We start from the raw sequence: 27,406 nt of genomic DNA on the forward strand, positions 1-27,406 counted from the left end.
TGCTCATTTGAAGATGAAGATATTAGGTTGGTGCAAAAGTAATTGTGATTTTACGTTGTTGAACTTTGCTATTTGATATTGGAATACATTGTTAAATAAATGTGGTTATGTTCTACATCATTGTAATGCACATTTCTTGCTTTGTTTTTTGTTAATGATTTATTACTTGCTGTTTATTTTAGACTATAGAAATGATATTAGACAGAAAGCAAATTCAAGCGATTTTCTTATTTGAGTTCAAAATGGGTAAAGCAGCGGAGACAACTCTCAACATCAGCAACGCATTTGGCCCAGAAACTTTTAATGAATGTACAGTGCAGTGGTGGTTTGAGAAGTTTTGCAAAGAAGATGAGAGCCTTGAAGATGAGGAGCACAGTGGCAGGCCATCAGAAGTTGACAACGACCGATTGAGAGGATTAGTGAAGCTGATCTTCTTACAACAAGAAGTTGCTGAAGAAATCAAAGTCGACCATTCTGTGATCATTTGGCATTTGAAGCAAATTGGAAAGGTGAAAAATCTTGATAAGTGGGTGCCTCATGAGATGACCAAAAACCAAAAGAAATCATTGCTTTGAAGTGTTGTTTTCTCTTATTCTATGCAACAACAATGAACCATTTCTTGATTGGATTGTGACGTGTGATGAAAAGTGGATTTTATGTGACAACCAGCATCGACCAGCTCAGTGGTTGGACAGAGAAGTTCCAAAGCACTTCCTAAAGCCAGACTTGCACCAAAAAAGGTCATGGTCACTGTTTGGTGGTCTGCTGCCCATCTGACCCATTATAGCTTTCTGAATCCTGGCAAGCCCTTATGTCTGAGAAGTATGCTCAGCAAGTCAATGAGATGCACCGAAAACTGCAATGCCTACAGTTGGCATTGGTCAACAGAAAGGGCCCAATTCTTCTCCACAACAATGCCCAACCTCACATCATACAACCAACACTTCAAAAGTTGAATGAATTGGGCTATGAAGTTTTGCCTCATGTGCCATATTCCCCTGACCTCTCACCAACTGACTACCACGTCTTCAAGCATCTCAACAACTTCTTATAGAGAGAATGCTCCCATAACCAGCAGGAGGCAGAAAATACTTTCCAAGAGTTCGTCAAATTCTGAAGCATGGATTTTTATGCTACAGGAATAAACAAAATTGTTTCTTGTTGGAAAAAGTGTGTTGATTATAATAGTTCCTATTTTTATTAATCAAAGATGGGTTTGAGCCTAGTTATAATGATTTAAAATTCACGGTCCAAAACCACAGTTACTTTTGTACCAACCTAATAAGATCCATCTTGTAATATCCCTGAGGATTAAGTGAGATAAAGTGTTAGCAACCAATACACATCTGAGCATATAGTGATGAATAAGTGTTAGTATTTCTTACCGTGTTTACCTGACACTGCAGTAGTGTTTTACACTTGTTTTTTCATTTAGTTCTTGAAATGCTGCTATTGGTTTGATTTCTGTACCCATCTTACTGAAGAGGGGTGGAGACCCAGAGGGGTTAATACTTGCTTAAGCACATGTAGCTAAGACGAGTCAGTCAGGCCTGAATTCAGGTCTCAGATATCAAACCCTAAGGCATTTAGCCACCACCTCGTGTCAGCATGTATTAATGATAGTTGTTACATGTTTTATATAACAGCACTTTACAGTTTCCTAAAAGCTTTCTAGTTCTTGCCCAGCTAGTTTATATCTGAGTCTAAGCTAAAACCGTCCTCCTTCCAAATAATCTTTCTCCAGCGTCCTTTTATCTTTTAAAGAACACTTAGCTAAAAGGGACTTCACCATCCCTCGTGACCTAGTTACCAGAAAGGGTATGAATATACAGAAAATCCACACGGAAAAGAGAGAACGCAATAGCCTTGAAAGTGCCATTCTTAGAAAACGTGGTACAAAATTGGCCATTGCCTGGTGTTTGGAAGTTGATTTTCATGAGGATTCTCGCCATTTCCTGATGAGAGCGGCTCACTGTGCCTAAACTGGTTAACCAGACAACATGGTTTATGCTGAACATGTGCTCTCATTCTTGGCGTCTGAAATTGTGGAACATACGAATCAAGGGGGTACTATGTGGCCAGCCCCCACTAAGAAACCCGGCACTGGGTCCCTGATGAGCTTTCCTAGTAAACAGCATTTCACATGCGCTGTCCCAGCTTGCTGGAGAGTTCTGTGTGAGAGGACTCAGAAGCTTGAGTCTGGTTTTCTGCAGACTTTGCCACCGGTGCCTTTTTTCTTTGCTGATTGTCCTTGTATCCTTTTGCTATAATACATCATAGCTGTGAGTACAGCTGTGAGTCCTGAGAGACCTCCCCTTAAATCATCAGCCTGGGGTTTGTCTTGGGGACTCCCAGTGCAGAATGCTGTTTATTAATATTAGTCTTCTCACCTTACACTGTCGAGGTACTCCTAATATGATTTGTTCTCGTTCTTTGCTCCCTCCATGGTTGTTGCACATGCGTTTTCTTCTGCCTAGACTGTTGTATCTCCCTCTTCACCACATTTTCTTACTGGTCCACTCCTTCAAACTATGCTTAGGAAACTTTCTCTGTAGAAGTTTCACACCAAGCCACAACTTATTAGCTCCCCATTCAACTCCCATTACAACTCATTTTAATCATATTTTCTTTAATGAGCTTATTAAGGGCAGGCACTATGTCTTATTCCTTTTATATGCCAAGTAGTGAGTAGTATGCCTGCCAAATGGTTGGTCGTCTTCAGTATCAATGTTAGTAGTATTGCTCTTTAGATACTTTAATTTTCTACCTGTTAATCCTTGACTAAATTCCAATGCTAGACCGCTGAGTTCCAGAAGTATTACTAGTTTTTGTATTTTTATGTCAGTATAAAATAATTATGAACTCAGGAGTTAGAATTTTTCTCATCTCACAAGATTATCTTTTATAGCACACATTTTTGTTTTTTTTGGACTTCAGCTTGATCTAGATTAGGCAGATATTCTTACCATTTAAAAAAAATGACTAATTGCTACATCATAAGTGATTTAGAATGATAGACTCGAAGCTGCTAGAATTAATTAGATTCATTGTTAACTCTGATATTAATATTTAAGTATAATGCTAATTTGAAGAGCAAAGCATCAAAATTTAAAACAGAATAATCTTGGAGTCTTCGATGTATACGATACTTGCAGTTTTGTTAATTTTTTAAAATTTCTTTTTGTAAGGAATTGGAGGAACAACATAAAAAGGAAAAACTAAACCTGGAAGAGGATAAAGATCAGCTTCAACAGGAGCTAGAAAACCTGAAGGAAGAATTGGAAGACAAACTGGATTCGGCCAATCAAGAGGCAAGTACTTTATTTGCTAACGTCGTGTAAGTAGATGAGCCTGAGTGGAAGGTAACATATGTAGAGTAAAAATAATCAAAAACTTTCTTTAATGTTGAATTTTTCATAATACATTGATTATATCTCACAAGGTAAAAATTTACTACAAAAAACAACTAAATTTGGAGCAAGGTGCTTTTGGGGGGGAAAGCAAAACAGAGGACAATATCCCCTTATAGGAAAGAAAACGAGAGGTTTTTTTCTACTCTTTTGCAAAACATTGACTTCATATTCTCTATGCCAAATCTTTAAACTTTTAAATTCTATATGAAAATAGTATTGTTTAGCCTGGAAATGAAAAGATTAGGAATAGGCTATAATAAAGTGTTATCAATCAAAAAAGTTGTGAATAAAATAAATGTCAAGACTGTTGAAAAGCTATAATATTGTTTGTTCCAGCACTTTTTCTCTTTGGTCCTCATTCACCAGTGTCCTCCAGCAGCCCAGCTGGAACAGTCCTCTTTTCTTTCGCTTCCAGCTCATCCTTCATGGGGCTCCTAGACTGGTGTTCCTAAAGCAAGCTCTGTTCTTGACGCATCTCATCTTGACAGCTGTTCCTACCTCACTAGCCTCATCTTTCCAAACAGCCTTTATGTCCTACTTTGTCATCACTCTTCTGCTCACAGAAACCACACCAAAACACGAGTGCTGCAGGCAGGTCAATGATTTGCAATTGGTATTATTTTAATTATCTTTAAACATTTATTCAGAGAGAGGTACCACACATGGCTTTAGGGTACAGTGGAGAATTAGATTGTTACTGATTTTAGCTCAGTCTGTGATTGTTCAAGATCATCCACTGCACGCCTCTCTCAGGGTCTGTGATCCTTGTGGTTTCTCTCATTAAAAGGTGGTTTAGTGACCATCTGTGTTTCTCATGCAAGTGCCCTGGAGTTCTCCTCCTTATTCCAAGTGCTTTAAGTATTCCTCCAACCTACTTACTGTTACCTCACTGAGAAGAGTTCTGATAAATACATAATTGATTTTCCTTCTGGATACATTCTCAATTATGTTTTAGCACCCTGGTAATATTGTAGTGCCATTTTAGAACGGCTTCCCAAGAATATGCCTGACTCATCCCTCGTATGCATCTACCTTCTCTTCACCCTGGGGCATTTTCTTCCCTGCCTTACTTTGCTGGCTAAGATCTCCAGAGATAATAAGCATTCTTGTTTTATTTCTAGCTCTTAAAATGAAGGATGTCAATATTTCACAGTTAATTATGATGCTTCTTTGAAGTTTTATTTTGTAAATGCTCTTTATCAGGTTTAGAAATCTCTCTTGTAATTCTCATTTCCTAATTTAAAAAAACCTCACAAGTCAATGTTGATTTTTCTGCATCTATTGGGATCTAACTCCTTTCTGTCTAACTTAAGTGCTACCTTTGTTGTTGTTCAGTTGTTGTGTTCAACTCTTTGTGACCCAATGGACTGCAGCTTATATTAATCAATTTTATAATTTTAAATCAACCTTGAAGTTCTAGAAGAAGTCCTAGTTATCCATGCCAGATTGTGCATTTTTAATTTTCTTTATAGTTCCACTATACATTACAATTATTTTTAAATAGATAAATTAAGATTTTTGCTTCCCTGATAGCTCAGTTGGTAAAGAATCTGCCTGCAGTGCAGGAGACCCCAGTTCAATTCCTGGGTTGGGAAGATCACCTGGAGAAGGGATAGGCTACCCACCCCAGTATTCTTGGGCTTCCCTTGTGGCTCAGCTGGTAAAGAATCTGCCTGCAATGCAGGAGACCTGGGTTCGATCCCTGAGTGGGGACGTTCCCCTGGAGAAGGGATAGGACTACCACCCAGGTATTCTGGCCTGGAGAATTCCATGGACTATATAGTCCATGGGGTTGCAAAGAGTCTGACACGACTGAGTGACTTTCACTACTTCACTGTACATTACAGTTAATTTTAAGTAGATAAATTTAATATTTTTAGTTGGAGTTTCAATATCAAACTCTGAAAAATAATAGGATGAATAGATAGAAAAGTAGAAGGATATAGTAGACCTGAAAAGCACTAGAACAATTCAACATAATTAAGATTTATATAATTTCATACAACAGCAGGATACAAATTCTGTTCAAGTTCCCATAGACTGTAAACCAGGAGACACTGAAGCATATCCAGGGACATTAAACAAGGTACAAATATTTCATAGTCTATTGAAATTATACAAAGTGTGTTCTTTTATCACTGTGGACTTAGGTTAGAAATCAGTATCAAAAGATACCTGAAAATAACCCACATATTTTCAAATGTAATGTGACATTTATCAAGAGAGGTCTTTGATGTAGCCATTGAAAGTATCAATAAAGTTAAAAGACTCAAAAAACACACAAAGTGATTGCAGAGAAGAAAGTACTTAAATGGGAAATTAATATCAAAATGAGAAGTTAATATTGAAGATACTTTAAAAAGCCCATGTATTTGGAAATTAAATGTCCACTTTTAAGTGATGGGTATATCTAAGAAGTCATAGCAAGGAAAATATTTGTAACAGAATAACAATGAAAAGAAAATTTATCAGGATTCATTGCATGTAGCTGAAGCTGCTCAATGCAACTAAATACAATGCAAAATCTTAAATAAATTATGAAAACAAATAATGGATGCATAAAATTTTGTGAAATTTAAACAAAATCTGTACTTTAGTTAATAAAACTGTATTACATGTTAATTTCCTGTTATGTTTTTTAAAACATAGTATTTCTTTATATTCTTAGATTTTTAAGCCAAGACTTGAGTAAGATTGCTTTGTGCTTTTCCTTTTTTATACCATCTTTTTCTGGTTTTGGAGTCAAAGTTATACTAGCCTTATAGAATGAAGTAGGACTTGTGCCCTTCCTGTTCTCTGGAAGAGCTGTGTGAGATCAAAATGCCTTTAACCTTAATGACATTGTGGTTCATATGAAAATAATTTTTGAAACTTTTTAAGGTAAGCATAGTAACCTCACATATGAGAGAAGTTTAATATTCTGAGTGCATCCACTTATTTAATGCAATGTAGTCTATATTTCCGTTCATTAAAGCAGAATTTTAAGCTGTTTTCTTCAAATATTTTGTATACTTTTTGGTTTATCTTCTTGATTTATCAGCTTCTAAAAACTCATACTATGATGATGGATTTGCTCATTTCTTCTTACATTCTATCATTTTCTTCTTTGTATATTTAGAGGCTTTTGTTATATGCATACAAGTATAAAATTGCTTTAGCTACTTAAAGAATCATTCTTTTTGGCTTAGTCTTTGTTATTTGATATTGTATAAGCTGACTGATATATATTTTTTCATCTACTGATTTTGTTTTTCTGTATCCTAATGTTTATATGTGCTTCTTGCCAATCACCTATAGTTGCATTTTAAAAAATACCAAGTCAGAAAATTTTGCCTTTTAAATAAAGATTTTATCCCACTTTTTTTATTGGATGGAAAAGAGGAACATTTATGGAAAGACAGGAAGAAAGAGTTAGGGGGGTAGTTTGTAAAGACTGAAAGTGATTGTTTTAGAAAAAATTGGAGAATGTCCTATTTTCGTAAGTTGATAGATCTTGATACCCTTACAAGTGAAATAGCCTAAAAACATAAATAGTTCAACTATGTATTTAGATGATAAATTAATGAATTCCAGAATCATAATAGAATATTAAGGGAAGCTAGTGAATTTAAAATCTCAGGTGGAAGATAACCATGTAATCCTATGAAATGGTACTTTGGGATCACCCCCAAAGGCAAAATTGTAAGCTGAATCATCAATCAGTCTGACCATTATGGTCTTTTAAAATGCTCTTATAATATTTAAGTTGTTGATTTTCGGGACTTCCCTGGTAGTCCAGTGGCTAAGGCTCCTCACTCCCAGTGCAGGGGACCCGGGTTCAATCCCACATTGCCACAACTAAGATATCCTGTTTGTCTCAACTAAAGATCCTGCAGGCTACAACTAAGACGTGGTTCAGGCAAATAAATAAATACACACAAAAAATATTTAAGCTGTTGATTTTCTTCTGAAAATAACTTTTGACGTCTATATATATTTTTTCAATATTTTGTTAAAATGAAAATCATTTGGATTTGTTTGTTGTACAGTGGTCTATCACAGTTGTTATGCTGCCTGACAAATGGTAGTAGATCAGTAAATACTTGACATAATTAATAGCCATGTTTTTTGAATCTGTCTCCTAAGGTAAAAGAAATAAAAGCAAATTTAAACAAATGGGACCTAATTAAACTTAAAAGCTTTTGCACAGAAAACCACTGACAAAAAGAAAAAACAATTTACTGAATGAGAGAAAATATTTGCAAATGATATGACAGATAAGGGATTAATATCCAAAATATATAATCAGCCCTTACAACTCAGCCCTCAGATTGGGAGAAAATAATAGCAAATGAAGAAACAGACAAAGGATTAATCTCAAAAATATACAAGCAACTCCTGAAGCTCAATTCCAGAAAAATAAATGACCCAATCAAAAAATGGGCCAAAGAACTAAACAGACATTTCTCCAAAGAAGACATACAGATGGCTAACAAACACATGAAAAGATGCTCAACATCACTCAGTAGTAGAGAAATGCAAATCAAAACCACAATGAGGTACCATTACACGCCAGTCAGGATGGCTGCTATCCAAAAGTCTACAAGCAATAAATGCTGGAGAGGGTGTGGAGAAAAGGGAACCCTCTTACACTGTTGGTGGGAATGCAAACTAGTACAGCCGCTATGGAAAACAGTGTGGAGATTTCTTAAAAAACTGGAAATAGAACTGCCATATGACCCAGCAATCCCACTTCTGGGCATACACACTGAGGAAACCAGATCTGAAAGAGACACGTGCACCCCAATGTTCATCACAGCACTGTTTATAATAGCCAGGACATGGAAGCAACCTAGATGCCCATCAGCAGATGAATGGATAAGGAAGCTGTGGTACATATACACCATGGAATATTACTCAGCCATGAAAAAGAATTCATTTGAACCAGTCCTAATGAGATGGATGAAGCTGGAGCCCATTATACAGAGTGAAGTAAGCCAGAAAGATAAAGAACATTACAGCATACTAACACATATATATGGAATTTAGAAAGATGGTAACAATAACCCTATATGCAAAACAGAAAAAGAGACACAGAAATACAGAACAGACTTTTGAACTCTGTGGGAGAAGGCGAGGGTGGGATGTTTCGAGAGGAATCGGGTGGAGAGGGAGGTGGGAGCGGGGATTGGGATGGGGAAGACGTGTAAATCCATGGCTGATTCATATCAATGTATGACAAAACCCAAAAAAGAAAAAAAAAAAAACAGCCCAGTCAAAAAATGAGCAGAATGGGCTTCTGAGTGGCTCAGTGGTAAAGAATCCACCTGCAGTGCAGGAGATGGTGGGAGACATGGTTCAATCCTTGGGTCAGAAAGATGCCCTGGAAGAGGGGATGGCAGCCCACTCCAGTATTTTTGCCTGGAGAATCCCATGGACAGAGGAGACTGGGGAGCTGCAGTCCTTGGGGTCGCAGAGTCGGACACAACTGAGCTGAGTGAGCACACATACAACATACAATAAAATGTACTAGAGTATATATAGAAAAAATGTAAGTAAATAGGTAAAAACAAAACCAAAATGAGCAGAAGACCTAGGTATCCATCCACATGTATTCTTTGGAAAAAGGTCTAACAGGCACATGAAATGATGCTCAACATCGCTAATTATTAGAGAATGCTAACCAAAAACAGCGAGATACCACTTCTTACCTGGCAGAACGGTTACTATCAAAAAGTCTATAAATAACAAATGTTGGCCAGGATGTAGAGAAAAGGGAATCTTTATACACTGTTGGTGGAAATGGAAATTGGTGCAGTCAGTGTAGAGAACAGTATGGAGGTTCATTAAAAAAGTAAAAATAGAACTACCATGATTCAGCAGTTCCACTCTTGGGTAAATATCCAAAGAAAATAAAAAGCATTAATTCAGAAAGATACATGCACTCCAGTGCTCATAGCAGCATTGTTTATAATAGCCTAAGTGTCCATCAACAGATGAATGGGTAAAGAAGATGTGTGTGTATATAAAGTTCAGTTATTACTTAGCAATAAAAAAGAATGAAATGTTGTCATGAGCAGCAATGTGGATGGACACAAAGAATTGTGCTTAGTGAAATAAATCAGATAGAAAAAAGACAAATATTCTTAGTTATCACTTACATGTGAAATCTAAAAGAAGAAAACGAACAAATGTATAAAAGAAATCAGAAGCAAACTCACAGATATAGAGAACAAACTAGTGGTTACTAGTAGGGAGAAGGGTGGCAGGGGCAAGACAGGGGTATGAGATTAGGAGGTACAATCTACTATGTATAACGTAAATAAGCTACAAGGATATATTGTATAGCATGGAGAAATATAGCCATTATTTTTGTAATAACTTTAAAATAGAGTGCAACCTATAAAACTATTGAATCACTATTTTGTATACCTGAAGCTAATATATTATTGGAAATCCACTGTATGTCAATAAAATTTAAAAAAATTAAAAGTTTTAAAATAAAATGTATAGGGTTTGGTGTAGTGAGTGGGAGAAAGTGACTCAGGTGTCTAGCTTAGGTATTTGGGACAGCTAATGATGCCACTATTGCAAGACGGGAATTACAGGGGTAAAAAACACATTGAATGGCAGGACATTGAGTTGTTTAGGTATACTGACTTGGAGGTGATTGTAAGACATCTCTGCTGGAACTTAGTTTAGGGTGTGCATTTGGAGCTAAAGATCAGGCAGGCAGTTCTTGAAGCCATTTAAGAAGAGGTCTTCCAAGGATAGCTGATGAGAAGATTGCTGGTAACAAAAGCAGTATCAATATTGAATTAACAGAGCCAGGGAACAAAACTGAAAAGGAGAAATCAAAGCATCAAAATAAGGATCGATGGATATTAGAAAACCACGAAAGCAAATACTTAAAGAGGGTTGGAAGTGCCTCACAATGTCACCCAGTGATTAGAGTCAGACTGTGAGGCCTGAAAAGGTCATTCAATCAAGAGCGCTCTGAGGACTTTTCTATAATGTCAGTAGAACAGTAGGATAGAAGCTAGAGTTAATAGGTTTAAACTGAATCATAGTTTTTTAAGACTACATGTCAATGGAAGAGAAGAGGAAAATAAAGTTAGATTCCTTCTGCAACCTGGTACCAAAAAAGTCGCAGATGGGCTAAGCATTGAAATGTAATATTAAATCATGAATATAAATAAAATATGAAAATACCAGGGACAAAAATAAAAGGACAGAGAAGGCCTTTTGAAATATCATGGCCATGTCATGAATTAAAAACAAAATATTTGTACAGTTAAAACTAAAACTTCTGTATATCAAATTGTGCGTGCATGCTCAATCGTGTCCGACTCTTTGTGATGCTATGGACTGTAGCCCACCAGGCTCCTCTGTCCATGGGATTTCCCAGGCAAGAATATTGGAGTGGGTTGCTGTTTCCTTCTCCACGGGATCTTCCCAGCCCAAGGATTGAACTTGCGTCTCCTGCGTTTCCTGCATTGCAGGTGGATTCTTTACTGTGGAGCCACCAACAAAACTATGAGAGAGGAAAAACTGGGAGGGTGGAACAAATGATTGGCAGACTGTATGAGTAACACGATTTAAGTCTTTAAACACCAGAAAAGTGTTTACAAAGCAGTAAGAAAAAATGCACTTTAGTTTTTTTTTTTAATGGGCTAAATACATGGAAAACAATTTTAATATCACTCTAATTTGAAAACTGGAAATGAAATCAGTAAGATGTCATTTCATTACCATAAAATTAAAATGATTAAGAAAAACACGAGACCATGCAGCACTGTATAAGGAAGTGTAAAGAAATAAGCACCAAAAGCTGCTGATGGGAATATAAAATCATGATTTTCTTGGAAAGGAATTTAGCGGCATGTGTAAAAGCCTTAAAGAGGAGGATATACATTCCAGTGTATTGAAGCTAAGAAAATGCTTAAAGATTATTGACAAAATTTACAGTAGAAGTTCAGCAAAGATTACAGAATGGCGATAAGTGATTAACAGGAGTTTGCTACAAGAATAAACAGAGGAAAGCTCCTGCAAAGGCCCTGAGTCATGAGAAGTTTCTAGGAGCCGGAGGGATGCCAGTATAGATGAAGTACCAAAGTAACTGATGTGTACTCATATTCATTTAGTTCTTACTATGACCCAGGCATTTTTTCAGTATATTCTCTCCTTTATACTGTTAAGTCTCAACATAATTCCATGCAGTAAATACTAGTTACCAAATCACAAAAAGTTATGTGACTTGCCCAAGTCACATAGTAATTGGATAAAGCCAGAATTCCAATCCTAGCAGTGAAATTTCAGAACTCAGTTCTTAACCAGAGTGCCTCTCTCCTTCCCAATGAATATGAAAGCCATGGAGGAGTGTTGCCAAACCAAGACCAGGGAGTTAGGCAGGAGCTATGCCGCGGTGCCTTGTAAGCCCCTTGAAAGATTTTAGAAGTTATCCTGAAGGAAACAGAAAGCATTTGTTGGGTTCAAATACGTGGATGGTTGCTTGGGGGAGGAGCTGACACTCGTGTTCATATTTGTAATTATAATAAGTTGACTCTGGAGTGTCATGAAGAATGGATTAGAGAGAAGAGTAAGTATGGGTAGATATCCCAGGGAGGAGGCTTCTACTTACTGTAATTCCTTCAGTGTGCACATTGACAAAAAGAATCTGAGTATTGATCTCTGTTGCACATGACAGAAATCCCAGCTCAAACTGGCCTAAGGAGATTCCTTGAGTCATGTGACTAGAAAGTCCCAGGAGAACGTTAGCATCAGTCACGACCAGATTCAGAGCAGACGCTGTCAACACTGGAGCTCAGTTTCTCTTGTTCTGTTGAGTTGGGTTTGCTCTGTTTGTGCGCTGGTTCTTCAGGCACACATCCCCCAAGGTATATGTGCAACTGGAAATGGCCTTTTTTAGGAGGTCCTTTAAAAGCCCTGAGATCTCTTTAATCATGTGCCTGCCCCTGACCAGTCCCCATGGTCAACAGAATGAGATGACCTTATTTGTTTATGCTTTAGTGAATGTTTCAGTCCTGGAGTTGGGTTGAAGCCCTGCTGAGACCTCATGGACCCATAGGAAGGATAGATTCCCCCAGTGACAAAAGGAGGTTCTGATAATGAAGGGCAACAGATGTGTTCCATACATATCCAGTTTTATTATATTTGGAAAACAAACTTTAATCAGTAATGTTCTTTGAAAGTTTGCTTATTTAGTTATACAGAAGTTTAAAGTGGTTTTTTCCTATTTAAACATATTCATTGTCTTTAGAGTCTTATTTCTTGAACACTCTTTAGTTCCTTGTGTAATTACATGAATACTGTTATTTACAAGTTTTTCTTTAAGTATTCCTTCTGTGTATATAACCCTTATTTATCTGAAAACTTTCTGGTTTGTGGAAGAAAATTATTCTCCACATTGATATCTTTATCCTTTCTTATTGATTGGTACCTAATATTTGTATGTTGCTTTCTAGTTAAAAAATCTTTTTCCACGTATCCTAGAATTCAATTACTATAATAAATCTGTAAGGTAGGTATTTTTACTGCTATTTTGTATTGACAGACCCAGAACTTGAAACTATATTTTTTGCTAAGTTCAGTACTCTTTAACTCTGTTAATAATCACTTTTCTTACGTTCATTCATTCACTGCTGTAAAACACTTTCATGGCAAGCCAGATCAACACAAAAAGTAGAGAAGAAACAAACTATATAGGTTAGGGAAATGTAACATAAATACAGTGACAGAAAAAATTTAAAGCACTATATATGAATATTATGTACAAATACGCTAGTAAATTTTAAAATGTAGGGAGAACTGATGTCTTAAATTTCTAAAATGACTCAAAGAAGTTAAACAGCCTGGCCAAACCAATTATATAGCCATGAAAGAAACTAAATAGTCCCACATATACTAAAGAGGCACTAGATCCAGAGAATTTTAGTGAATGACTTTTACTAAATCTTCAAAAAGCAAGTAAATCTTAGCTATGAAAATATTTCCAAGCCCAGAAAAACTGAAAGCGCCCAGCTCATTTTATGAGGTTGGCGTTCCTTTAAAGATACTAACAAGATAAAGTGTTCCCATCACCACAATTGCTGAGCATGTACATACATCTGCATGGAAAGGAGACAGGAAGTTGGGGACAGGGAATTTCAGGTTAGAGAGGGGTTGAAGGATTTCCAGTTTTCTTTGTAATGTCTGTATTTACACTGAGAAATATTCAGGTGTTATTTTAAAATTACCAGTTGTCATTTCTGTAGAGTTTTGATAGGCTTGGCTGTTTTATAAAAATGAGATGTTTTTGTCATAGCGTTTTCCTGTGAAGTAATTTAAAGTATTTTCATTTATTGATTTTCTTTCTCATCACTTGTGGGTATGGATCTGCTTAATTAACACATTGTCTATTAGCTAATTTCAAGAGTGTATAAATTTAACTCAACAATTCCATGACACAGTTTTTTTTATGGAAACACAGAAGTCACAGCATACCCTAATTTAAGCTGCATTACCAGCTTATATTGATCGAAATCTATCACTTTTATAAATAGATGGAGAACAAGGCTCAAATGAAATACGTGATTCCACTTTAAAGAGCAATTTTTAAAATATTTGTATTTAAAAAAATATTTTCCCCCTCAATCTTGGGCATAATCTTTATCTTACTTCAATTCTTTTTTATAGGTCTTTGATTATATGATATAACCAGGAATTCCCAGGAGCTTGAGGTATCCATTTATTTACATGGTTGCCATGACAAAGGGAAATCACAAATATGGAGGTCTTTTCTAAAAACAACAGATGAACACTGTCATGATTGAGTGCTTCTTCCAAATTCATCAAGAAAGATCCATCAGTAAAATTACATCTAAAGAAAAGACTTTAAGAAATGTGACTGTTTGCTAGTCGATTGCACTGGGAGGTATTAAAAGTACTGTATTTACTTGCAGATTGGCCGCCTCCAGGAAATGGTGAGCAAAAGCGAACAAGGTCTTGGCTCTGCCGAAGGACTCATTGCCAGTCTTCAGGACTCCCAGGAAAGACTTCAGAATGAGCTTGATCTGACTAAAGGGAGGCTGAAGGAGACCAAGGATGCTCTATCAAATGTTGAGGTAATGTCATTATCCTACTATAATCTAAATATCAGTGAGGTTAAAAAGATGATTTAGTTACTTTGCTTAAAGTTTATTTTAAACATCACATTATATATAGTATATTTGTTTCCTAAGGCTGATAGAGCTAAGTACTATAAACATGGTGACCTAAAACACCATGAATTTATTCTGTCATGGTTCTGAAGATTCAAAGTTCAAAATCAAGTTGTTACCAGGGCCATTCTCCCTTTTAAACCTCTAAGGGAGGATCCTTTCTTGCCTTTTCCAGCTCCTGGTAGTCAGGTGTTCCTTGGCTGGTGGCAGCACAGCTTCAGTCTTCTCTGTATTCTCATGGCATCCTTCCTGTGTCCTTAAATCTTCTTGTAAGGATACCTGTTGTATTGGACGAAGGGCATAGCGGACTCCAGCCTGACTCCATCTTCCCTAATTGTATCTTCACTGACCCTATTTCCAAATAACATCACATTCTGAGGAACTGGGGTGCTAGAACTTCCACATATCTTTTTGGAAACACAATTCAACCCGTAATATTCAACCCACATAATATTAACAGCATGCACAGTTCTCTTAACTGGTAAGAATTTGAACTCTCATGTATAGCAACTAAGTGATTCTCCGTGACCTCCAGATATTGGGAAAGGTTTGTCTTTCCCCTTCAAGTCTTATGAAGCAGAGTAAATATTTAGACTGCCTTGGAAGATAGAGAAATGAACCATACAACTAGGAGGACAGTAGCAAGAGATTTCTTACTTTGAGTAATTCTATTCCATTCAACATTGTGTTTGGTGGAAAAAATAATTCCTCTAAGCAGAGTACTTAGGGAAAATAATAGTTGGCTAGGATGGCTAAATTCAGGTTTCACCATTTACTGCTTACTAGCCAGGTGAACAATTTCAGCACTGACTTCCTGCTTTCCCATTAATCTGGATTTGCTCCTCAACAATGCCACAGCAAGTGGGTAATCCAGAAAGGTGTCACTGTGAAAAGAGAAGGGTGGACCAGCATCTCTTCCTTTTCTGTTGTGCCCTGAGAGCAGGTAGAGTGCTGGCAGGGATCAACGGTTGCCAGTGTTGTCCAGCCAGGTCATGTCCAGAAAACCATTTGATTTATGCTACTCTACAGAGATGTCACATATTTCATAGTCTGTTACTGTAACATAAACCCATGGACCATTAGTTTGAAGTTACATGATAAAAATAGAAGCCTAAATTTCTTATGATTATTTTAATCAGGTCAGTGAGGTACAATTATAATGCCTAAGCTTTGAATAGATAGTGTACTTTTTATTTGAATGGGAATGAATTTTAATACTTTATTTGCCTATGTAGTGTGTGTTCAGGTGAAGATAATTGAATTATTAGATACCCGTGATATGGAAAGTTTAGGTATTAATTTAATGCTGAGTTTAAGCTTTTTAAAATAATTTGTCAGTGTATGAGCCTTAATAAAATATATCTTGCACAAGGACATTTAAAAGATAAAATGGGTACCATGATTTTATTGTCAGAAAATTGCAAATAATTGTTATAGATAATGCTATCAATTATTGTGTTGTAATAATTTAAAAGCTATAATGCAGTCACTCTCCTTACTTGAAATAATCAGCAGTGACTTTGAAGCCTAGTCTTTATTGATAGCTTTTATTCTTCAGAGTAAGTTAGAACAAGAGAGGCGACAGCATGAAGAAACACTGGCTGCCATGAAAGAAGAGGAGAAACTACAAGTGGACAAAATGGCCCATGACTTAGAGATGAAATGGACTGAAAACCTTAGGTACATTCTTTACTCTCTAATGTCATCTTACTGTACATATATGCAAAAAAAAATGGTTTTCTATTTAAATGGCTTACATTGTCTCATTGTTAAAGATGTAGTAGCAACATTTTTTTAAAAAGATCTATTTATTTGGGTTTGCTGGGTCTTAGTTGCAGCATGTGAACTCTTAGATGTGGCATGTGGGATCCAGTTCCCTGACCAGGGATCGAACCCAGGCCCTCTGTATCAGGAGCACAGAGTCTTAGCCACTGAACCACCAGGGAAGTCCATAGTAGCAGCATTTTTAATCAATTTTTCCCATGGTTAAATGCAGAGAAATTGGAGTTCTGTTTTTCTACTTAAATACAGACAACTTTTTATTTCATTTCCTTGACTATAAGTGAAGTGAAGTGAATTCACTCAGTTGTGTCCCACTCTTTGCGACCCCATGGACCGTAGCCTGCCAGGCTCCTTTCCATGGGATTCTCTAGGCAAGAATGCTGGAGTGGGTTGCCATTTCCTTCTCCTGACTTTAAGTGGAGAACTAATCTGAAGTCAGAGGACTTATTGTTCTAGAACTTATTCTACCTTCAGTAATTTGATTAATCAGTGATCTTGATAAGTTACCAGTTTACCTTATGATCCTTAACTTACTGATAAAATAAGCACCTCTGAGCCGGCTTTTGAGGCAGATTAGTTAAATGCTTAGAAAACCTGCGAAAAAACTATACTGTAGTTATTGAGAGGAAATATTCTCTTTACAAATTAAACACATTTGTTCTGTTTTAGACAAGAGTGTTCCAAACTTCGTGAAGAGTTAAGGCTTCAACATGAAGAGGATAAAAAGTCAGCAATGTCTCAACTTTTGCAGTTAAAAGAGCGAGAGAAAAATGCAGCCAGGGATTCATGGCAGAAGAAAGTAGAAGATCTCTTAAACCAGGTAATTAATAGTCTGTGGATTAGGGAAGATCATTTTCCTTGACATTTGCTAGCTAAAGAAGTATAAAACATTGTGTGTTAATTCACTGTATTTTGTTATTTTTTATAGGACTAACAAATTTTTTAGATTGTATGAAATTAAGGAAGTGTTCTTAACTTAGGAAATAGTGTGCTTAATAATTATATCTACAGTCCTAAATATTGAGAAGCACTTACAGTTGTTTGGTTTAATATTTGAACTGAACAAATTAAAGATTCTAAATGGAAAAGTTTTAGTTTGAAAGTATAACATCTTTTTCCAAGCCATTAGATACCATTTGGGCAATGGAGGGTAAAATTTATTAAATGTTATCCCAATTTCCTAAAACCACTTACTAGAAGTGAGCAATTTACTTCTTTCTCACCAGCAAGAAGTTGCATGTTATGCTTCAAAATGACATAAATGAAAGGTGGTGGTTTTTCTAAATCTATCTTCTTATGTCAGGCTCGCTTATTTCCAGAGCATCTATAACTATAATTAAGCGAATTTGCACATTTTCACTCATTTACACAACTTCTAAATTTATGAATTCTTAACAGTCTCCTGCAAAGCTAATAATTAAATAGGACTGACTGCATGAGTCACCAGTTGATAAGCAAGTGCAGAACTCGACAAGCCGCAGCTCAGCAATTTAGTGCCAGAAATCCACTATTATCGTTCTATTTGTGATCACAATGAATTTCAAAATAAACAGCATAGGCTTTTTTTGTAGGATTATTTATTACACAAGTACATACATGCAGTATCTTTCCAGAGTACTTTGAGCCTGCCCATTTGTGACTGGTATTTCATAGTAACTTACATTGTTACTCTGGAAAGGTAGTATACCTCCAGGAATATTTATGAGCTTTTGTGAACAAATTTGAAACCTTTGAAACTCACACAAAAATAAGAAAACAACTCTCACTAGAAGTTGGTCACCATGTTAGCATTCCTTATTAGTTACCTTCTCTATACTTACTTTACATCCCTCCTTAGGGATCTAGAAGGACTTATTTTACTGGATAGAGTGGTAGTACTCCTCTGTGATGTTCTGTACTTAGGAAGGTTTTATTTTACCACATAATCCAATTTACAGTAAAAATGAAAAACATCCTTTAAAGTCTGCCTTGTTTTTCAATCAGGATCTATTGAGCTAGACATTTTCTAGCTGGGTTTGGCACTCTAAAGAGGGCACACTGCTTCTCCCACCTGTTTTCTATCAAGTTATTTTATTCATTATTCATTTACTCAGATTTCCTCCATGCCTCTCTGATATTCTGGTATCCTTGTCTTGTCGGTTTTTTTTTTTTTTGGCATTCAGTCTACATTGTTCATTCCCAAGGGGATATGATGTTTTGCATCTGGTTCTAGTTCTATGTATTATAACATAATTTGTTGCATGTGGCTGCAATTTTTGCCAACTTTACAGAAAAAAATTTTAAATCCATTTTCAAAGCAGATTAACCATAAATATCAAGGTAAGCAAGAATTAATTGCCTCCAAAGGTGAAACTGTTCTGTTCTGCTTCAGGCCATCAGACCATTTCCAAAATTACAGCATCTTCCTTTTTCCCACTTCTAAAATATGTAGGGCACACACATTGCTGTAGATAAGCTGGCAAATAGCTGTTACATTCAGGGTTGTCTACCCGAAGAAAGTTAAGAGAAAACTAAACAAAGGATTTCACATTAAAGTGGAAGGGAGTGTTCTATTAGAGGTTTCAGCCTTTGTAGATATATGAGATGGGAAACATTCTAGCAGGACCAGCAGTCTTTTCAGTGGAACTTTGTTTTGGACAGAAGACCCTTCCTGGCCCTTTGGGTCTTGTTCTCCTGATTCTTTTGGATGGTTTCCTAGAGTCTGTGTCTGACGCCTGCTCTGCCATCCTCCAGCTTCCTGACTCCTACTCATCCCTACTCCTCAGAGCTCCCCTGCCCTGCCTCCTACGGCTGTTTCACTCTGTCACCCCAGCACTGCCTGCACCCCTCCACACTTGGGGAAGACAGACCTGGCTTGGGCTTTGTGAAATTAAGGGAGTACAGAGTGGCGAATAGAACAGGAAACAGGGCTTAGGCAGAAGCATCTGTTACAAGAGGTATCAGAGGATCTGTATTTTCCTGTATTTTAATCATTTCTGAGTAAGCTGAACACAAGTCTAATTTTTGTGCCTTAGCTGACATGTATTTCATCCGACTTAGAGCAAAGAAGAAGTAAAAGACTTTGTCTTTCACATGGGTTTAAACTCACCCTCATGGCCTACATATCAGAAAAATGGGCATAGACAAGCATGAGAATTTTATTTTTCTTTAATTCAATGTTTTTTACTTTATGAAAATTTCCAGAAGCTTTTGTTTTCATTCTATGCTCCAATCGGAGCCTAACTTAATATCTTTTAGTCTTCCTTTATTATTTCATTGTGTTTTTTTTTTCTATTCAATGATTATACTTTAGTCCAAAACTAATTTTGCTTCCTAGGCTAATGGGTGTGTACATTTGAATTCCTTTAAAGTAGAAGAAATACAGTCTTATTTTTCTTTAGTTGAAAAATGATTATATAGACTCCTCATTGATCATATTTTCTATTTGTGAGCCTAAACTGTCATCATTTATTTCTCTATTTCATCTTTTTCAAGGAAGATTTTATTTTGGAATAATAAGGAAGTATGATTTTGTATTCCAGCGCCCCTATTCAGATTAGTAACCTGAGAAATTTGAGAGACACATGGATCATTCAGACATAGAATTATGGAATTCTGTGGCTTAGGTCTGACTCTCCATTTTGAACTCTGAGGCCCCAAGGTCGTTTAGCTGGTTGTAGCAATGCATACGTCACAGTTTTTACCCTTCACATATTAACAGACTAATAGGGGAAAGACATGTATACAAAAATCTCAGTAAAAATCACTCTGCAGTGAGTGGCTTTATAAATGGTCTGGACCGCTAGTACTGTGGAAGCAATAGTGTCAGAGTGCCACCAGCTCACCAAGCTGGTTGCGCCCATACCTTCTCAACTCCATCTTCAGAGTCATCAGGGTCATCATGGCTTGCAGTCATCCATGGTGAGAGTGTTTACATCCTACGTGTAGCAAATGCTACAGGTGAGGGCTTCATTTTTCAGAGAGCTGTTAAAAGATTTACCAGCATACTGCTGGGTAGGAGTATTGAGTTAGAGAAAAGTAATATAGCCAGTGTGATTGGGTAAGATTTCATTGAGGAGGTCAGCTTTAGTGTGGCCTTTGAATAAGGTAAAGGGGGAACACAAATATTTTTATTCATTTATCAGACATTTATACTCAATGTATCAGACAAAATATACTCAAATTTCCCAGACACTGTAAGGAATACAGAAAAATAACAGGACAGTTGGGGAGAGAGATCATTGTGAAAAACTGACTTCTCATCTTGCTGCTGCTGATGCTAAGTCGCTTCAGTCGTGTGCGACCCCATAGACGGCAGCCCACCAGGCTCCGCATCCCTGGGATTCTCCAGGCAAGAACCTGGGAATGGGTTGCCATTTCCTTCTCCAATGCATGAAAGGAAAAGTGAAAGTGAAGTCACTCAGTCATGTCCGACTCTTAGCGACCCCATGGACTGCAGCCCACCAGGCTCCTCCATCCATGGGATTTTCCAGGCAACAGTACTGGAGTGGGGTGCCATTGCCTTCTCCGGCTTCTCGTCTTAGGAGGTCAAAATTTACTCAATAAGCTATGAGATTCTCTCAAAGGTTTGTGAATAACATGCTGAATTTTTTTTTTTAATTTTAGAAAGCTTAATATTGAAGTGAGGACTAAATGGAGACATCTCAGTATAAATATCTAAATCAGTGTCTGAAACAGAGCCCTTGAATACATATCATGCATCCCTCCACCACCTCAGCCTAAGCCAGACCACTCCTGCTAGGCACTGTCGTTCCTTCCTGCCTAGCTATCTAAGCAGTACGAGTGACTGCCTCCTCTCTCACCTGCTGTGCAGCCAACCACCAGCATTCTCTGCTGTTCTGCCTTCCAGGAACATCCAGATCTGCTCATGTCCTACCACTTCCTCCGCTACCCTTCTGTGCCGCACCTGGAACCCATGTTTGGTTTCCCTGCTTCTTCTCTTACCTTCCTACAAATTGTTTTCCATCCAAGCAAGGTGGTACTCTTAAAATATTAATTGGATGATGTTACTGTAATCTTCAAATCCACCAGTGGCTTCCCGTCACCTTTTTAGAGTGCACGCCACACTCTTACTGTGGCCTGCAGGAGCCTCGTGATTTGGCCTCTGTCTGCATGGCCAGCGTCATCTGCTGTGTTGTCTCCCTTCGTTTTTTATAGCCATCCTGGACTACTTGGAGTGGAGTTTCTGGACCACATGCACCAAGCGTAATCCATCTCAGGGCCTCTGCATCTTCCAGTGCTTATGGAGTCCACCTTCCCCAGATCTACATGGCTTGTTCCTCAATTTGTTCAATTCCCTGCTCAAATCTTTTTTTCAAAAGATATTTATGTTTGACTGTGCTGGGTCTTCATTGCTGGGCAGGCTTTTCTCTAGTTGTAGTGAGTGGGGGCTACTCTTTGTCGCAGTGCACAGGCTCCTCATTGCAGTGGCTTCTCTTGTTGCAGAGCTCAGCTCTAGGGTGCATGGACTCAGTAGTCACAGTTCCCAGGCTCTAGAGCACAGGCTCTATAGTTGTGGTTGATGGTCTTAGTTGCTCCACGGCTTTTGGGATCTTCCCGGACCAGGGATCAAACCCGTGTCTCTTGAATTGGCTGGTTGTTTCTTTACCATTGAGCCTCCAGGGAAGCCCTATGCACAGATCTTAATTCTTCAAAAAGATCTTCCTTGACCACTTCCCCAAAAATAGCCTCCTTTTGTCACTCTGTCTTTTTATTTTGCTTTGTGTTTCTTCAAAACATTTGTTACCACATAGCATCATATTGATTCTCTTTCCTGTTAGAATGTAGTTCCATGAGTGCTGGGTCTTTACCTGTGTTGTTCACTGCTGCATCCCAGCAGCTTAAAATGTGCCTTGCATATAGTCAGCTCTCAGGTGTTGCTGAATAAAGAAAAACCGAGGCAGGCATCCAAAGAGGAAGTTGTCAAATATATGAAGTGCAAATAATGCCACCCAAATAGGACCTGAATTAAGTTTATTTCACTGAGAATTACAAGAGAAATCATAAAGGAACAAATTTGATGGAATACTTTGGTAAAGGAGAAGGACATGTTAAAGCTGGCCCAGGATTTGAAACCAAGATAATGGAAAGAAGATGATCATCTGAGAGAGGAAGGTCACGACAGACTCCTTCACTGAAAGGGGATGAGGTGGTGAGTTTGGTTTTAGACTTATTGATTCTACAACCACTGGATACTTGGGCATTTTTCACGCTCAGTAGGAAAGAACAATGACATGAATAAGAAATGGAGCATCAAAATCAATGCTGTTGATCAAGAGTGACAGAAAAGCCAGTTTAAGGCTGTTGCAGAATGCTTTCTGATTTCTAGATGAGTGTTGTCTAATATGGTAGCAGGCCACCTATGACTGCTGAGCACTTGAAGTGAGCTTCATCCAATTTGAGATGTCAATGTAAAATATATACTGGGTTTTGAAAATTTAATATAAAAAAAATGGAATGTCTCACTAGTACTTTTTATTCAGTTACATGTTGAAGATTGATTTTATTTATTTATTTTTTTAGTTACATGTTGAGATGCTAGTGCTTGGTATATATTGGGTTAAATATATGCCTAAAAATAATTTTACTTTTTTTAATATGGCTATTAAAATATTAAAGTGACACATGTGGGTCTCAATTATAACCCTTGTTAGCACTGGTCTAGACTATTTGGAACACAAAATTTTGAATCAGTTTGGTTCTGTAAGCTCAGTACTCATTCTGCTGGCTCTTAAGTTTTATGTTAGGAAGAAAGAAATTCTCTCTTTAGAAATTGTACTTCTCTCTATTGAAAAAAGATTATATTTTCATCAGTTGTCTGCCCATGTTAAATGAATAACAATACTAGCTTTTAATGGAAGAATGGCTGCAAGCAGATACTGAAGTAGAGGGGATAGAAAAGGACCCAGAGTTACCATCTCTTCTCAGCTAACTTAGACCATGACCTTGACAGAAGTCCTAAGCAGCGACAGGAGACAAGTGAAGCTTGAAGGTTCAGAATCCTCTCCTGAGAAATTAGGAGAGCAGGAAACTATGTGAAAGAAACATCAGAGATTCAGCCTGGACCCTGGGAAAAGAAAACGAAGATGGAACTGTGATATCTATACCTAGCTTTAAAAAGATGTGGTAAAATACTGGTTAGTTTTAGCTATAGGCTTTTTGTAGATTTTTTTTTTTTTGACCGTACCACTCAGCATGCAGATGATACCACCGTTATGGCAGAAAGTAAAGAACTAGAGCCTCTTGATGAAAGTGAAAGAGGAGAGTGAAAAAGTTGGCTTAAAGCTCAATATTCAGAAAACTAAGATCATGGCATCTGGTCCCATCACTTCATGGCAAATAGATGGGGAAACAGTGGCAGATTTTATTTTTCTTGGCTCCAAAATCACTGCAGATGGTGACTGCAGCCATGAAATTAAAAGATTCTTACTCCTTGGAAGGAAAGTTATAACCAACCTAGACAGCACTTTAAAGAGCAGAGACTACTTTGCCAACAAAGGTCCGTCTAGTCAAGGCTATGGTTTTTCCAGTAGTCATGTATGGATGTGAGAGTTGGATGGTGAAGAAAGCTGAATGCTGAAGAATTGATGCTTTTGAACTGTAGTGTTGGAGAAGACTCTTGAGAGTCCCTTGGACTGCAAGGAGATCCAACCAGTCCATCCTAAAGGAGATCAGTCCTGGGTGTTCATTGGAAGGACTGATGCTGAAGCTGAAACTCCAATACTTTGGCCATCTGATGCGAAGAGCTGACTCATTTGAAAAGACCCTGATGCTGGAAAAGATTGAGGGCAGGAGAAGGGAAAGACAGAGGATGAGATGATTGGATGGCATCACTGTCTCAATGGACATGGGTTTGAGTGGACTCCGGGAGTTGGTGATGGACAGGGAGGCCTGGCGTGCTGTGGCTCATGGGGTTGCAAAGAGTCAGACACAAATGAGCAACTGAACTGAACTGAACACAGCATGCAGGATCTTAGTTCCCTGACCAAGGACTGAACCCTTACCTACACTGGGAGTGTGTAGTCTTAACCACTGGACTACCGGGAAGTTCCCACCTGCCCCCCGAGTAGTTTTAATGTGTGTTGAGTATGTGTATGTGTATATCTGTTTTGCAAAATACTGCAATGGGACTGTGATGAAATGCAGAACAGTCTATGCCTTCACAGGTACTAGAACCCAGAAGACACCTGAAAAATATCAAGAACTTCTAGATAGCACTGTAATAGTAAATACATTTATTTCCATTTCCTATGGCAAGATACTAAAAATAATTACAATACTTTGGATTTGAAAACATTCAGTAGATATATGATTATAAAGTTAAAGACCTAGCCTCTGAGAAGTGTTAAAATTATCTAACATTAGCTTCTCTTCACCTTAATTTCATTGAAAAACCTGTTATTACTGATTTAGTTTAAATATGAAACAATTGTTCATGACTTTTTTTTTTTTGTTTCAGGAGAATTATTAAAATTGTGATTCCCACTTCTAATCTTAGGTTTATTGGTTGCTTTTCTCTAGATATTAGTATACTTGAAAATAATATTGGAGAAAACTTTCCATAATTTAAGAAAGTACAGTGTTATATGTTAGATATTTAATTTTGGAATATTTTATTAAGATTTAACATATCTTACTTGAATGCAGTGTAAGATTAGTGTAGATATTGTTTCAAGGAATTTAGAAATTTAACAAGTAACGTTTCTTCTGTTAGTAAAGAAAATTCTATTGTCAGAATAAAAAATTTTGACATATGTTAAAAATTCAGTATTTCTGATATGCTAGGCACTGTGACAGACCAGTAACAGGGCTGTCTCACTTCCCTTTGTTTATAATCTAGAAAAGAAGGCAAATAGAAATGGCACATTAATTCATTACGACTGTAATGTTGTATGGTGAAGGCTTCTCTAAGTGCAGGATCTTTTACCTGGAAGAGAAGCAGAATCAGGCCAAGAAGAGAAGGAGAACAGCATTCTGGGCAGAAGGGGAAGTATGTGCAAAGGTCCTCAGGCAGCCCCCAAATACCTATATTAGAGAGCTAGGAAGATGGGGGAGGTAGGCAGCAGGGTCTGCCTTGTGGAGATGTTTGCCTTGTGGAGATTTTATCTAAAGTCCCATGACGAGCCACTGAAAGATTTTAAGCAAGGTTTGATGAATCTAACACATTCAAATATTAAAGTTTCAAAAAACTGACTGCAGTGCAGAGAACAGACCAGAGTAGGACAGGATAGGTGCTGTTCAGTGATGTTGTTTGGCAGTCTGTCCTTGTTCAGATTAATACAAATATTTAGTATCCTCATGAGTTCATTTCTCTGAGGAATACATTTCTAAGTCTTAGATTCTGTTGGCTTCTGTCAACAATATATCTATGTTTTTTTCTAAATAACTTCTTTTTGTTATCTAAAAGTTTCTTATTGCTTCTTATGTTACTGTGGGGAAGGGGAAAAGATAGAGAGTAGTAAGAACTAACTCAGTAAGAAAAGTCCATACCATTCATTTAGTCATTTAGTAAACATTTATTGACCATTTACTCCTTGCCAGGTACTAAGTTTGGCACTTTGGATGCAAAATATGAACAAGCCATGGTCCTCTAAAAGCTTGTCATTAAGTGTGTGCATGCTAAGTCTCTTCCGTCCTGTGGTCCATACCCAACCAGGCTCCTCTGTCCGTGGCGATTCTCCAGGCAAGAATACTGGAGTGGGTTCCCATATCCTCCTCCAGGGGATCTTCCCGACCCAGGGATCAAACCCACATCTCTTATGTCTCCAGCATTAGTAGGCAGGTTCTTCACCACTAGCACCACCTGGGAAGCCCTGTAATTCAGTGGATTTCAATATTTATATACCAGTGCGTTGGTAAACTGCAAAAATCTATCTATGAAAACCTTGTGGTATTTTCTAAATGAATAAACTGAGGATTAGAACAATGAGATTAGTCCTAAGAGTATAGTTTTCTTATGTACAAAGCTGTAAACTTCTCATTAATTGCAGCAACTTTTTCAGTTATTTTCAGTTTTTCTTCCTCACTTATAATAGCTGAAAGTCTGATTATATTCATCCATCAAGACCAGAAATCCTGAAACACCTTAGTAAGCCTTCTGTGCTGAAATATTCAAGTGCTCTAATGAGCTGAAGAGGACCTCTTAAAGCCCTTTTCAGTCATCTCAAAAACAAGTAGCTTAAGATGCTTTAAAGGAAACTGACTTATATAGCATTAATTTTTCTTAACATGGATCTTGCTCATATGGAATACTTGCCAAATAATATACTTGCATATAGATTTTTAGCTCATCCAGTATTCTCTCAAACATTTACTGGGGGATCCCAGCCCATTTTGTGTTTTAAATACCATCTGTAGGCCCTGCATGCTCAGTTGCTCAGTCGTGTCCAACTCTTTGTGACCCCACGGCCTGCAGCCCTCCAGGCTCCTCTCTCCATGGGGGTTCTCCAGGCAAGAATACTGGAGTGGGTAGCCATGCCCTCCTCCAGGGGATCTTCCTGACCCAGGGATCGAACCCAGCTCTCCTGGGTCTCCTGCATTGGCGGGCGGATTCTTTACCCTCAGCCTCTGAGCAAGCCCCGTCTGTATAGGACAGTGACTTCCAGTTAAATCCAAGTTAAATCTCCAGCCTTTGTCTTCGTCCACACTCAGTCACTTGGTTATCTAAAAGGCATCTCAGACTTAGCATGTATGGCTCAAAAGTATTGATTCTCAATCCCTATCTCATCATCTTCACTTCCTGGCACTGCTTTTTGTCCAGAACAAAAACCGAAGAGTCATCCTTGCTTTCTCTCTTTTCTGATCTCTCATGTAATCTCAATCCTGTTTATTCCACCTCGGAAACAAATCCCAGTTCCATCTGCTTCTGTCTCTCTTAGCAAACACTAGTCCAAACCACCATATAATAGCCTTCTATTTAGCTCCCCCAATTTCACTTTTCCCCCCACAAACTTGAAGTAATCTTTTATGATGTAAATCAGATCATGCCATTTTCCTGCTTAAAATTCTTTCAGG

At 37.6% G+C, this 27,406-nt stretch overlaps 1 protein-coding gene across 3 annotated transcripts in view; it reads left to right on the forward strand.

Annotated features, from left to right (window-relative positions):
• Nucleotides 1–27,406, forward strand: part of FAM184A (family with sequence similarity 184 member A) — a 119,511-nt gene that overhangs the window by 58,597 nt on the left and 33,508 nt on the right. For all 3 annotated transcript variants that reach the window (XM_061131735.1, XM_061131736.1, XM_061131737.1), the window contains exons 6-9: nucleotides 3,189–3,311; nucleotides 14,354–14,515; nucleotides 16,170–16,291; nucleotides 17,063–17,213. In XM_061131735.1, the coding sequence (XP_060987718.1) occupies nucleotides 3,189–3,311; nucleotides 14,354–14,515; nucleotides 16,170–16,291; nucleotides 17,063–17,213 (558 nt within the window). The remainder of the gene's footprint in view (nucleotides 1–3,188; nucleotides 3,312–14,353; nucleotides 14,516–16,169; nucleotides 16,292–17,062; nucleotides 17,214–27,406) is intronic.

This window comes from Dama dama, chromosome 28 (assembly GCF_033118175.1).
Source record: "Dama dama isolate Ldn47 chromosome 28, ASM3311817v1, whole genome shotgun sequence".
In the NCBI taxonomy this organism is placed as follows: domain Eukaryota; kingdom Metazoa; phylum Chordata; class Mammalia; order Artiodactyla; family Cervidae; genus Dama; species Dama dama.